Source organism: Sander lucioperca, chromosome 10 (genome assembly GCF_008315115.2).
Source record: "Sander lucioperca isolate FBNREF2018 chromosome 10, SLUC_FBN_1.2, whole genome shotgun sequence".
Classification (NCBI taxonomy): domain Eukaryota; kingdom Metazoa; phylum Chordata; class Actinopteri; order Perciformes; family Percidae; genus Sander; species Sander lucioperca.
In genome coordinates this window covers 6,762,834-6,775,641 of record NC_050182.1, presented here as the reverse complement: position 1 = coordinate 6,775,641, position 12,808 = coordinate 6,762,834, and the positions used below count along the sequence as shown (strand labels likewise).

At 40.4% G+C, this 12,808-nt stretch overlaps 1 protein-coding gene and 1 long non-coding RNA gene across 2 annotated transcripts in view; one reads left to right on the top strand and one right to left on the bottom strand.

Moving 5' to 3' along the window:
• The first annotated feature begins 3,024 nt into the window (after window positions 1-3,024).
• Window positions 3,025-3,530, top strand: LOC116064646. The gene is made up of 2 exons (XR_004108574.1): window positions 3,025-3,158; window positions 3,189-3,530. It is a non-coding gene; the product is annotated as an uncharacterized LOC116064646 (long non-coding RNA).
• The window catches only part of LOC116064632 (atrial natriuretic peptide receptor 1-like), a 124,633-nt gene continuing 115,322 nt past the window's right edge, over window positions 3,498-12,808 (bottom strand). The window contains exons 19-22 of the mRNA XM_031319823.2: window positions 12,340-12,408; window positions 8,482-8,656; window positions 7,366-7,464; window positions 3,498-4,741 (exon numbers count right to left, since the gene is read on the bottom strand). Of these exons, the coding sequence (XP_031175683.1) occupies window positions 4,596-4,741; window positions 7,366-7,464; window positions 8,482-8,656; window positions 12,340-12,408 (489 nt within the window). The 3' untranslated portion in view covers window positions 3,498-4,595. The remainder of the gene's footprint in view (window positions 4,742-7,365; window positions 7,465-8,481; window positions 8,657-12,339; window positions 12,409-12,808) is intronic.

The following is a 12,808-nucleotide window of genomic DNA, read 5'->3' as shown; positions in this document are numbered from 1 at the left end:
GGTCTATTCACTGTTTTTTGTGTGTGTTGTTATGGATTCATTAAAAGTATATGTTAAGTGTACAGTATAGGTCGGTTTGTTTTTGTAAATATCTCAGGCACCTGCGAGAATATACTGCAGTAATCAGTACCCAGGATACTATTTATCATGTATAGGTGAATTACCTGATTTCTCTGTGTTGCGTGTAAACATTATGCCAGGATACATTTTATAACCAGAAAACTAATCCGTGGAAACCCACCCGTTGAATTAAGAAATGTGTGCCCTAAATTGGACTCGTACTGTGGCTTGCTGAAAGCCTTTATTCAGATTCAGGTTGCTCAGGGGTGTAACTTTGGGTTCAACATCGGGGGGGTTAAGATCTCCATCTATCTAGGGAGGTCCCGGGACATGTCTGCATGTATTGAGAAAAGTGAAAAAATTGTTGAAAAAGTTGACAAAAATGTTGAAAAAATTGTCGAAAGAAAGCGGCAGAAACATTTTTTTTTAAGCTTAACTTGAATAATCGTTTGTATTATAGTATACAACAACTGACCATCTGCCAAAAAACTCTGCTTGTCTTTTGCATCTTCCAAAACAATCACATACTTCATAATATACATGAATTAACTGACATTAAAAACAAAATGCAACCAAAAATGCAAAATATTAAAAAAAACACAACTGAAAAAAGAAATGAAAATGTTTTCATAGTTAAAGAAGACGGTAAAGGCAACAAAGGAATTTATTTAACTTCATTTAATTTATGACTTATTTTTTTACAAAAGGCTTCATAGTTCAACAAATATTTTATTTTTTAAAATATAGTTTATAGATTACATTCACATATATTCTTTCATTCTATCTTTTATAATCATAATAATAATGCAAACATGTTTTGATACATATTTATTAAGATTGAAAACCTGACTTAAAGTCCAAAAAGTAGAAGTATTTATCATAATGCAGAATGGCCCATGTCAGAATATATATATATATATATATATATATATATATATATATATATATATATATATATATATATATATAAAACATGGTAACATAATTATTGATGCATTAATGGCAGGGTTGGTAACTATTTCCAAAATAGCCTTTTTTATATTTTGTTTGTAATGTTTACACCCCGACAGCAATAAATAACTTTTGGGCTCTGACAAAGAAGCATAAAAGATCTGTCATCCATAGCTGCTGTAATCCTGTAAAAACTCCCACCAATCACTGCTTTGCGGTCCGCTTGGAAAGAACCAATGAATGAACCAATGTTTCCTTCACTTGCTTCCCGTTCCTCGCGTCTTAGTCCGTCCGGCCGAGGAAGCATGGGAGAGATGTGAGGAAATCCAAGAGAGGAAACGAGGAAATGTGTTTTGGAGGTATGAGACGTCCTTTCCTCTGAAGCGTCACGTGGATTCGTCAGCTGTACGGGCGGAGTTAGCAACAGCTGCATGCCTTTCAGTCAGGCTGCTCTCTCCATCCTTGCTCATAGCTCCTCAGAGATCCCTCCTCCATCCTCACTCATAGCTCCTCAGAGATCCCTGCTCCATCCTCGTTCATAGCTCCTCAGAGATCCCTCATCCATCCTCGCTCATAGCTCCTCAGAGATCCCTCCTCCATGCTAGTTCCTTGCTCCTCGGGGCAGGAATAAGAGCTTTGAGACGGCCTTCACCAAGGAGGGCCACAACAACTTCTGGTTCAAGCGAGGAGATATCAAATAAAAGAAGTGAAATTCAGCCCCAATATGCTGCTGGGTTTGTGTATTTCCCTCCTTATCTTAACTTATAACAATATATTGATCTGAATCTGCAAAGTAATTTAAGTTATCATATACTGTAAATATACAAGTATATAGTACCAGAAAATGTACCTCAAAAGTACAGGCAATAAGTAAATGTTAGTTACTTTCCATCACTGCCTGCCTGCAATGATGAAAGATAATTGTTTAAAATGAGTACTAGTCTGAAATATGGATGAAGATGCTACATAAATACTGTAACTTTATCTGAAATTAAAGAACATTTTCTCTGTGACCAACTGTAATATCTCTCTTTGAAACACTCAAAAACCACATCAGATTTTTATGTTTCAGCCAAACAAACCGTTTGCTCTGCACATAACTTTATTCAGGTCAGTACAAACAAACACACACTGCTGGTTTGATCCCCAGTTCCAAACAAACGGCTCATTTTTGATTCTTTACTTGAAGTGCAGCCAGCCTTTAGCTTGATGCGGGGAAGATAAAGTGCAACATCGAGTGAAAACAAGATATAAACAAGTTCAAACTGATCGACGGCACAAAACTAAACGTTTTGAAATGATAGCAGGTTATTAATGAGTGGAGTCTCTTCAGAGATGAGCTTTAGTACGGCACTCTGCACATGTAATACACATGTAATGGCACTATATAAAAATATCAGATCATATAATACGTTAGGACACATCAACATTTTGAGTAGAGATGTTCCGATACCATTTTTTTCTTCCTGATACCAATCCTGATATCTGAACTTGAGTATCAGTCCGATATTGAGTACCGATCCGATACCAATTAAGTTAAGAACATATATATTATTATTAATAATATTACAGCTGTATACTATACTATGGATGTGATATGATTACTATCGTTGTATGGCCTTGCTCAGGTTAAAGTCTTTGTAAAACGTGAACAAATACATGCAGAGAATCAATGCCTTTCTTTTATTATCTAGTTTGACAGTGAGTCATAACGTAAAAACAACGTAAACTAGTTTAAAACTATAGTACATAGTTTCTGTCGCCCCCATGAGGAATTCTAAGTAATGACAACAACACTGTTGATGATACAAGCCTTACTTTTCTAAATTATGAGGTATCGGATCGGTGCGTAGACTCACATACTCGCTGATACCGATACCAGCATTTTAGGCGGTATTGGGGACTTTTTTTCGGTATCTGAACAACTCTAACGTTGAAGGTTCTTCAGTTCATGAATCCAAGAAAATATTTAGTCCCGGTAACAGCTCTGTAATGTCCGTCCCATTGGCTGCTCAGGTTGTTTCAGTCCACTGAGCGATGTGCAGAAATAATTACTAAATCTAATTGCAACTTTTTACTGAAAAAACACAAAGAAAACATTTGTATATTTACAGAGAAGTTCTATTTCCAAAAGAGCTGCACCCAAGGTTTTTTCCAGATTGGTTGTCTTTGCAAAGGTAACCATCATTTAGCATTTTTAGTGAGATGCTTTTGTTTAACACTGCAAATTTAGGTCCTATTTAATAACACCTAGTTACCATGTCGCTCTGTAATATTTCTTTTCCTAGGATGGTGATGGAAGGCATGACCTGCACTACTCTGCCCCTGATTGGCTTTCCCTGTTATTCTTATCCTTACCCCAACCAATCCAACCAACAAAGGCAGCAGGTACTAGCCAATCAGAGGCAGAATAAGGCGGGACATTCCTTTACCAGCCTGGGAAACTTGTCCCTCCCCGTCTAGTGGACCACCATGGGACCTTATAGTATAAAAAATATGAACGGTAGTGAACGGAGAGAGACAAATAATCTTTTGATCTTGTTTGAATTGAGCCATGGATTACACATATGATGTTTGTCAATTAAAAAGACAATTTTCACCTAGTACCAGTAGATGTTTTCAGTTTTCAAGACTTGACTTGAACAAACATCAGTGTGATCAGAACTACCTAAAATGACAGAAACCATCTTGGGGAAAATGTATTTGATGTGTACTTTGATTTTTAGTTTGGTCCATGTCCCATCCGTTAACATGGAGGGGGCGGGGCTTATGACCTATACTGCAGCCAGCCACCAGGGGGAGATCCAGATGTTTTAGCTTCATTTAAACAGTCTATTTATTCAGTCATCAACCCCCCTGGCCGGGACTCCACATGCTGATCCTGGTCCGTCAGCAGTGCAGCACAAAAGAGAGAATTATCCGCTGAGCCTTTGAGGCGCAAGGTTTTCATATCAGCTCAACCCAAATCATGATTTTCTTTATAAAACATAACAGACAAGATCTGTAAAACACACAATATAAAGTTAATATTCTCTAATATCTCTGCTCCTTCATTTACATTATGTTCCAGCCCTTCATGAGTTCAGTTTGATTCCTGTTTCTGCGTGTTTCAGACCAGCTTTTTCTCCGTCATCGTTCCACATCTGTGTTTCTTTTTACGACTTGCGCGCGTCCTTCTCCCTCCTTCAGTTTTTGCACTTTTTTCGTATATATGTCAGCGAGAATGTACCAGTATTTTCCTCCGACTTTCATTCGGAAGTGACAAACACGAGTCCTCTCTGACAGGTCGGGTGCAGGAGGACGAGGACCTGAGACGTCTGTGGAGATACCTACTATACTTTCTTCCCTTGACTTCCCTCCTTTGTCTCCTGCTCCCTCGTTTCCTTCCCTTCCTTCTCTCCTTCTCTTACCTTTTCAGTTTGCCCTGTTGCTGAAATGTGCTATACAAATAAAGCTGCCTTGCCTTGTCTTTCCTTACCTCCCTCTTTCCCTTCCTCTCATCTGAGCCCTCATCTCCTTCTCGTCTCTTCGTCCCCTCCTCCTCTGTCTCTGTCCTCCATCGTCCTCCTGTCTGCGGTGTTTTGTCATTGGCTGTCGCTCTCTCCCAGTAGCCAATAGGTGGTCATCTTCCCTTTGCCCTTGACGTCGATCTCTCCTCTCAGCTCCAGCTGGAAGCAGTTGAACTCCATCAGGACGTCGCGAGTCGCTGCCGACACGTGGATCTTCAGCGCTGCACACACACACACACACACACACACACACACACACACAGGAACATACACACAGGTAGACACACACACACACACACACACACACACACACACACACACACACAGGGACACACAGGTACAGACACACACACACACACACACACACACATACGGGGACACACAGGTACACACACACACACACACACACACACACACACAGGTAGACACACACACACACACACAAATGGGTACACACAGGTAGACACACACAGGAACACACACACAGGTAGACACACACAGGTACACACACACGCACACACAGACACACACACAGACACACACACACACACACACACACACACACACAGACACACACACACACGTACCCAAGAGTTCATTTCTACGCAGGCAGGGTTAAATAAATGCTGTAATTTAACTACTAAACACATGAGTTAATCTGTTTAGGGAACTAGTTTCTGGTTGGTAAAGTATGTTTTGATATTTGATATATTGGCAGTCACTGGTTTAACCAGATGTGGCTGATTAGACTTAATTTTGTTATGGCTCAAATTAATCTTGAACATTTGTTGATCAGCTGAGAATCTCCCAGTTTAATTATCCTGGTTATCGTATCAATATCTGATCAACTTGCTAGTGCTTAATCAAGCTATACTGTATAATGGGTTTGTTAATTGTTACGGTGTGTTGCTCAAGATTGTTTCAGACTTTTTATCCAACAAAACGGAACAGTTTTATTAATGGAGAAATGTAGTATTGTATTTGCTACGAAACGCTAAACCTTAGATGTGATGAGGGATTCGATTAAATGTAGGGCTGGGTACCAAACGTTTTAGGCACCTGCCCAACGACTGCCTTGTCATTGTGATTAAATACCAATTTCAATACCTAAGGAGTAAATCTCATCAGCGTCAGTGAGCCAATGAGCACGCAGCACGCTTCTACAAAGATCTAATAATGTTTGTGATTGTCTAACGTTTCACGTCGTAGAGACACGCAGGAAAATCTCTACGTTACACAGAGACAGGGCTCACACATGTGTGTGTGTGTGTGTGAGAGGTCTGATCGGGCTGAATTTTTCTGTCACGGCTCTGTCGGACGCGGGCCGGGTTCGGACGGAAAAATTCGGCCCGACAGGCATTAAGATATTTATGTCCGAGCCCGACACAGTTAAAATCTCTTTTTTTTTCTCATACTAATGACACATGTACGTTTATTTGTGTGGAAAGCCGTAGGAAGGCATTCAGAAATGTCAACAGATGAGGTCATCAGCTCACACGGGGCAACAAGCTCACGTTAATAATCTGTTTAATTTAAAATGTTCAACGTGTTAACCTTTCCTGATCGGTTCTTTTCCGACCGTGGTCAGAAAACCAGGGAGACTGGTTACCTCCAGGGCCGACGTTATATAACCTCAGGGTTAAAATCCTGTTTCTGGTGAGCAGATGAATGAACTTGGCTTTCAGTCTGGAGTTTATCTCAGACACCACACACACTGTGTACAAAACTTAAACTGATTCTACCAACTCTGCTCGGTCGCATCTACACGTCTGCTTCCTCTTTCTCTATCTCTCTTCTGCCCACTTTACACACACACTGAGCTCTCTTAAAGGAGCCGCAGCACCATTTTACAACAAATACCTTATCACGCTGATGTCACCGAGCCCGACCCGAACCCGACCATCATTTCTAAATATCTGTCCGAACCCGGCCCGGCCCGTCGGGTACCGTCGGGACCCGTCGGGCTCGGGTCGGGTATCCATGCCTTAGTGTGTGTTGTATTTTGAGAGGCCTGACTACAGTGTGTCACAAAGATGTAAAGGAAAAAAAGACGATTGGCTGTCTAACGTGACACGTCGTAGAGACATGCAGGAAAAAACTGATGTTAAAATGGATTTTATAAAATTTGTATTGAAAAAAGTATCGTTGAGGATCTTGTATCGATGATACCCAGCCCTAGTGATCTGCTACTGAACCTCAGCCCGAACGACAACATTATTTAACCCAGTGGTTCTCAAATGGGGGTACATGTACCCCAAGGAGGTCTGCAGGGGGTACGGGAGCGCTTTTTTCAAGGTTTTTGTCGCTGTTTTTGAAGTTTGTCACCTTTTTTTGAAGGTTTTGTCATTTGTTTTGACCTATTCTTGCCGTTCTTCCTTACTTTTTTCTTCTTCTTTTTTTCTTCGAAGTTTGTCTCTTTTTTCAAAAAAAACATCTGCTTTTTTGTCACTTTTTTCGAAGTTTGTTGCTTATTTGAATTTCTTGTCCCATTTGTCGCCCTAGTGTTGCCTTCTTTCTTTGTACTGTTTTTTTTTATTACTATTTTCGACCTATTCTTACCTTACTTCCTTCTTTCTACCATCTTTTTCCAAGGTTTTACAGTTTTTTTTAAAGTTTTTAAAGCATTTAAATGTTTTTCAGTTTCATGGCTGTTATTTGGTAAATCTATCGCTGGTCAGGGGGAACTTGGCTTAAAAACACTTAAAATGGGGTACATTATTGAGAATCACCGATCTAACATGAATGTGTGTTAAAATGTGTTCGTCGCATTATCCCCCCGAGTCTTTGTGTCGACTGCGTGTTATCTTTGTTTGACGAGACGTTTGTGTTTCCGTGCAGTTCTGACCTTCTCCGCTGGACTCCATACGTGACGACGTGTTGACGGTGTCGCCGAAGAGACAGTAACGAGGCATCTTCAGACCCACCACGCCCGCACACACCGGACCTACAACACACAGTCAGAATCAGTTCATGCATCCTGAAGTAAACATGACATGGAGCTCAACAGCATCCGTACAGTTTGTGTGCTGACGGTCGCTGAGGTAACACACACACGCATGCACGTGCACACACACACACACACACACACACACACACACACACACACACACACGTTTGTTTCACTATCTTTGTGGGGACCCGTCATTGACATAATGCATTCCCTAGCCCCTTACCCTAACCTTAACCATCACAACTAAATGCCTAATCTTAACCCTTACCCTCACCCTAACCATAACCTAATTCTAACCCTAATCCTAAAACCAAGTCTTAACCCTCAAACAGACCTTTAAACTTGTGGGGTCCAAATTTTGGGCACCACAAGGCTGTGCAGACCCCACAAGTATACTGTATTCCCCGGTCTTTAGACCCCACGAATATAGTAAAACAAGCACACACACACACACACACACACACACACACACACACACACACGCATGCATGCATGCACACAAATGTAGTTAAAGTATTAAAAGTAAAGAAGAATCCTCCCATTGTAGAAAGTGTAAAGAAAAGAGCTAATTTTTCAACGATTTTGGTTGACTTTTTCGAGACTTTTGCCGATAATTTTGTCACTTTTTTTTCCAACGTTTTTGTCTCGTTTCCCAACATTATTGAAGCTTTTTTTTTCAGTTTGTTGTCACTTTTTCACAAATTCAATGAAAGTAGTGAAGTTATCATTTATATAACATATAGAAACTTTTTGAAAATCGGTCAAATTTGAGTCCAACAGGAGGGTTAATGTGTAAAGTAACTAGTAACTAAAGCTGTAACAGATGAATGTAGTGGAGTAAAAAGTACAATATATATCTTTCTGAAATGTAGCAGAGTAGAAGGAGAAAGTGGCATGAAAAGAAAAGTACCTAAACAAAAATAATTTGTACTTAAGTACAGTACTTGAGTAAATGTACTTAGTTACATTCCACCAGTGGTAGAGACTAAGTATCTGTGTACATATTCTCACCGCTGTGTATTCCTATCCTGAGTTTGAGCTGCTGTTCTGAGCGGTGGCAGATCTTGAAGGTTCGGACGGCGTCCAACAGGGCGAGCGCCATGCGGGCGATCTCTCTGCCGTGCAGATTCCCGTTCCTCACCGGCAGCCCCGACACCACCATGTAGGCATCGCCGATGGTCTCCACCTGGGGGCGCCACGGCAACACACACAAACAGGGTAAGTGTCTGAGAGGAACACTGCCTATCTCAGTTCACATGCCTTTTAAAAGATATGTTAATGTTTTAGATTATACTTGTTTTTTTTTTACTGAGAACTGCACAATATCAGCAGTTTCACAATCATTTTTGGATTGAGACCTTTACAGAGTGATCCATATTTTTAACAGTGAAATAGAAGAGCACAAACAGAACACAGGGTGTTTCTTCACTTGAAGTGTATATATAAAATTACTGTTTATGAATAGAAAAAGAAATTGGATGAAGAATTGAAATTAAATAAATAAAGAGAAAATGACAATGTTCTTCTTCTTCCTCCTCCTATTTTCCCCTTCTGGGGCATACAGGCCGCCGATAAGGATTCTCCAGTCGTCTCGGTCCTGAACAAGCCTCTCCAGCTCCAGCTGTCCCCCAAGTGTGGCCTGTCCTCTTGACATCGGGGTCCAGGTCTCGCCGCCAGCTGTTTCTGGGTCGACCTCTCGTCCTTTTCCCTTGGGGATTCCATGAAGGGGACTGTCTGGTGATGTTGGAAGCCGGTGTGCAGAGGGTATGCCCTAACCATCTGTGTGTCTATCCTACTGTCTCCTCTATTCCCTTATAATGGCCATATTTAATGCTGTCTTTTTTAAACGTTATCCTTGCACTGCTATAGTTTTTATATTACTATGTCTACATTATTCTCTTATATTCTCCATATTTAATGCTAGTCTCTAGACTTTATCCTTGCACTATTGGACTTATTTGCACTATACCACCATGACACACCCTCTCATAGAGCACCTTACCTGCCCTGTCACTGCAAGCGTCTCATGCTTATACATCCCTTAATACATTCATGTGGATTATTTTATTTAGTATCTTTTCTTTTATTGTCCATATTATTCATGTGGATTTGTCATTTTATCATCCTGTTTATGATGTATGTGTATGATGTCTGTAAGCTGCTGGGACCTTGAATTTCCCCTTGGGAATCAATAAAGTATCTCTCTATCTCTCTATCTCTCTCTCTCTCTCTCTCTATTTATCTCTATCTATCTATCTATCTATCTATCTATCTATCTATCTATCTATTTATCTCTATCTATCTATCTATCTATCTATCTGTCTCTATCTATCTCTCTCTCTCTATCTCTCTCTCTCTCTATTTATCTCTATCTCTATCTATCTATCTATCTATCTATCTATCTGTCTCTATCTATCTCTCTCTCTATTTATCTCTCTCTCTCTATTTATCTCTCTCTCTCTCTATTTATCTCTATCTATCTATCTATCTATCTATCTATCTGTCTCTATCTCTCTCTCTCTCTATTTATCTCTCTCTCTCTATTTATCTCTCTCTCTCTATTTATCTCTATCTCTATCTATCTATCTATCTATCTGTCTCTATCTATCTCTCTCTCTCTCTATTTATCTCTCTCTCTCTATTTATCTCTCTCTCTCTCTCTATTTATCTCTATCTATCTATCTATCTATCTATCTCTCTCTCTCTATCTCTCTATCTATCTATATATATCTCTCTCTCTATTTATCTCTATCTCTATCTATCTATCTATCTATCTATCTCTCTCTCTCTATCTCTCTATCTATCTATATATATCTCTCTCTCTATCTCTATCTCTATCTATCTATCTCTCTCTCTCTCTCTCTATTTATCTCTATCTATCTATCTATCTCTATCTATCTATCTATCTCTATCTCTCTCTCTCTCTATTTATCTCTATCTCTATCTATCTCTCTCTCTCTATCTCTATCGATCTCTCTCTCTCTCTATCTATCTCTCTCTCTCTATTTATCTCTATCTCTCTCTCTATCTATCTATCTCTCTCTCTCTCTATCTCTCTCTATCTCTCTATCTCTCTATCTCTCTCTCTCTATTTATCTCTATCTCTCTCTATCTATCTATCTCTCTCTCTCTCTATTTATCTCTATCTCTCTCTCTATCTATCTATCTCTCTCTCTCTCTCTCTCTCTCTCTATCGATCTATCTATATCTCTATCTCTCTCTCTCTCTATCTATCTATCTATCTCTCTCTCTCTCTCTATCTCTCTCTCTATCGATCTATCTCTCTCTCTCTCTCTCTCTCTATCTATCTCTCTCTCTCTCTCATCTTCAGCGTCGTTGGATGATCTCTTCGTCTGCTGGCAGTTGGTTCGTGCGTTGCCATGGTTCCTGGTTGCTGATGGTATCAGGCCAACTGATCTGGAGGATGCATCGCAGACATGTGTTGATACATGTCTGGATCTTTTTGGTGGTGGTGACGGTGGTCCTCTAAGTTTCGGCGCCGTAGAGAAGGACTGACTTTACATTGGTGTTGAAGACCGTGATCTCTGTTTTGATGGACAAGTCCCTTGCGCTCCATATATTCTTCAGTTGGAGAAAAGCCAAATTTAAACACAGCAAGGGCATTTCAGGGAAATATATGTAGTCCACTTCTCCCAGAGTCTACTACTACTACAGAACTATAGGATATCAGTCCTGTACAGATGGGGGATCAGGTTTAAGCCACTTCTTTGTGATTGCTTTTCTTGCTGCTGTGCACAATATTCCAAAAAAGTATTTTAATTTTAAACTTGTCTGTTCCGAATACAGAAGCCCAAAAATAAACTAATTGTCGTCCTCTCCACTCTGTTTTCTCGTTTGAAATGCAACAGCAGCCCCTGGTTTCAGGAGTCTCTGATGAAATAAAAAGCTGCTGTGTCATGGTAGCCCTGAGTCAGGAAGTCACCTCGGTCCGACACTCGTCTCCCGAGGCTCCGACGCTGAGTCACATTACGCCGCTCTGCAGTCGAGTTCAGATGCAGGTTTTTAAGTCAGTGGATTCACAGGTAGAATCCTCGATAGAGAGTGTCTAGTGAAATATAAACGACTTCCATTCGAGTGTTCAGAGGATCTTTTCTGGGTTCAGAGGACAAAGCTTTACAGAGTGACAGCATGAACAAAGATAAACAGCAGAGAGATAACTTACAGTCCATCCCAAAGGTGTTGGCATTTAATTCTTGTCTCGGTCTCAACCCCTCAAAGTCTTGGTCTTGTCTCGGTCTCAGCAAATGTAGTCACTAACTCTGTATGGATATTACGCCATAAAAGTAAGAACCTTTGGAAGGACCAAAAAGCTGGTAATGATTGGCATCTTGAGAGCCACAATTCCTTTAGCAGCTGGAAGAGCCTGACACGTTATACATATTTCAATAGCTTGAGTTTATATTTTGGAGGAGAGGAGGATAGGATTAGCCTGGTTCGTGAAGTTCGTCAGGGTTTTCCCAGGGTAGGATAGGATGCGTTCAGGCTCACAATTCTGTTTCAATACCAATTATTGTTTAGTCTCTTTTAACCAGAGGCTGCTTTCTTTTATTGATAATTTTGGAGATGAATATTTACACCTGATGAAAAGTATTTCATCTGCATTGAACAGCAGCCAAAATGTTGATACTATGGATCAATAACATTCAGTCTCCTAATGTTAAAGATGTTTGTGTCTTTGAAGCCTAAATGTGTCTGAAGTCTGCTGAACAAACAGAGCTGATTCTTGTTCTTTTAAACATAAAGCCAGTGCAGAACCTCCACTGGAAATGTGCTGGATTATTCTGTTAAAGTGGAAATTCTGACATTTTTCATTAACTTAGTAAAAGTAGTTAGTGTTGATTCTGTCACCTTGTAAACATCAAAGTTGTCGATGATGGCATCGAAACAGGTGTAGAGGTCATTCAGCAGCGTCACCACCTGCAGAGTCACAACATTCAGCTGTTAGCATCACTGCAGTTATCCACACAGACTTTCTGTTTAAAGGAACACGCCGACTTATTGGGACTTTGTCTTATTCACCGTAACCCCCAGTTAGAGAGTTAGATAAGTCCATACATACCCTTCTCATCTCCGTGCGTGTCGTAACTCTGTCTGACGCACCCACCGCTAGCCTAGCTTAGCACAGATCCTGGAGGTAACTGGCACCATCTAGCCTACTGCTCCCAATAAGTGACAAAATAATGCTTGCACATCCATGCGACCGACACAAGTCCACATTGTTCTGCAGCTTGTATTTGTTTGGCAGTTGAGTTCAAACATCATCAATCTTTGCACAGCATCGCTTACTGCCCATTTAACTGGTCATTAACCAATAACT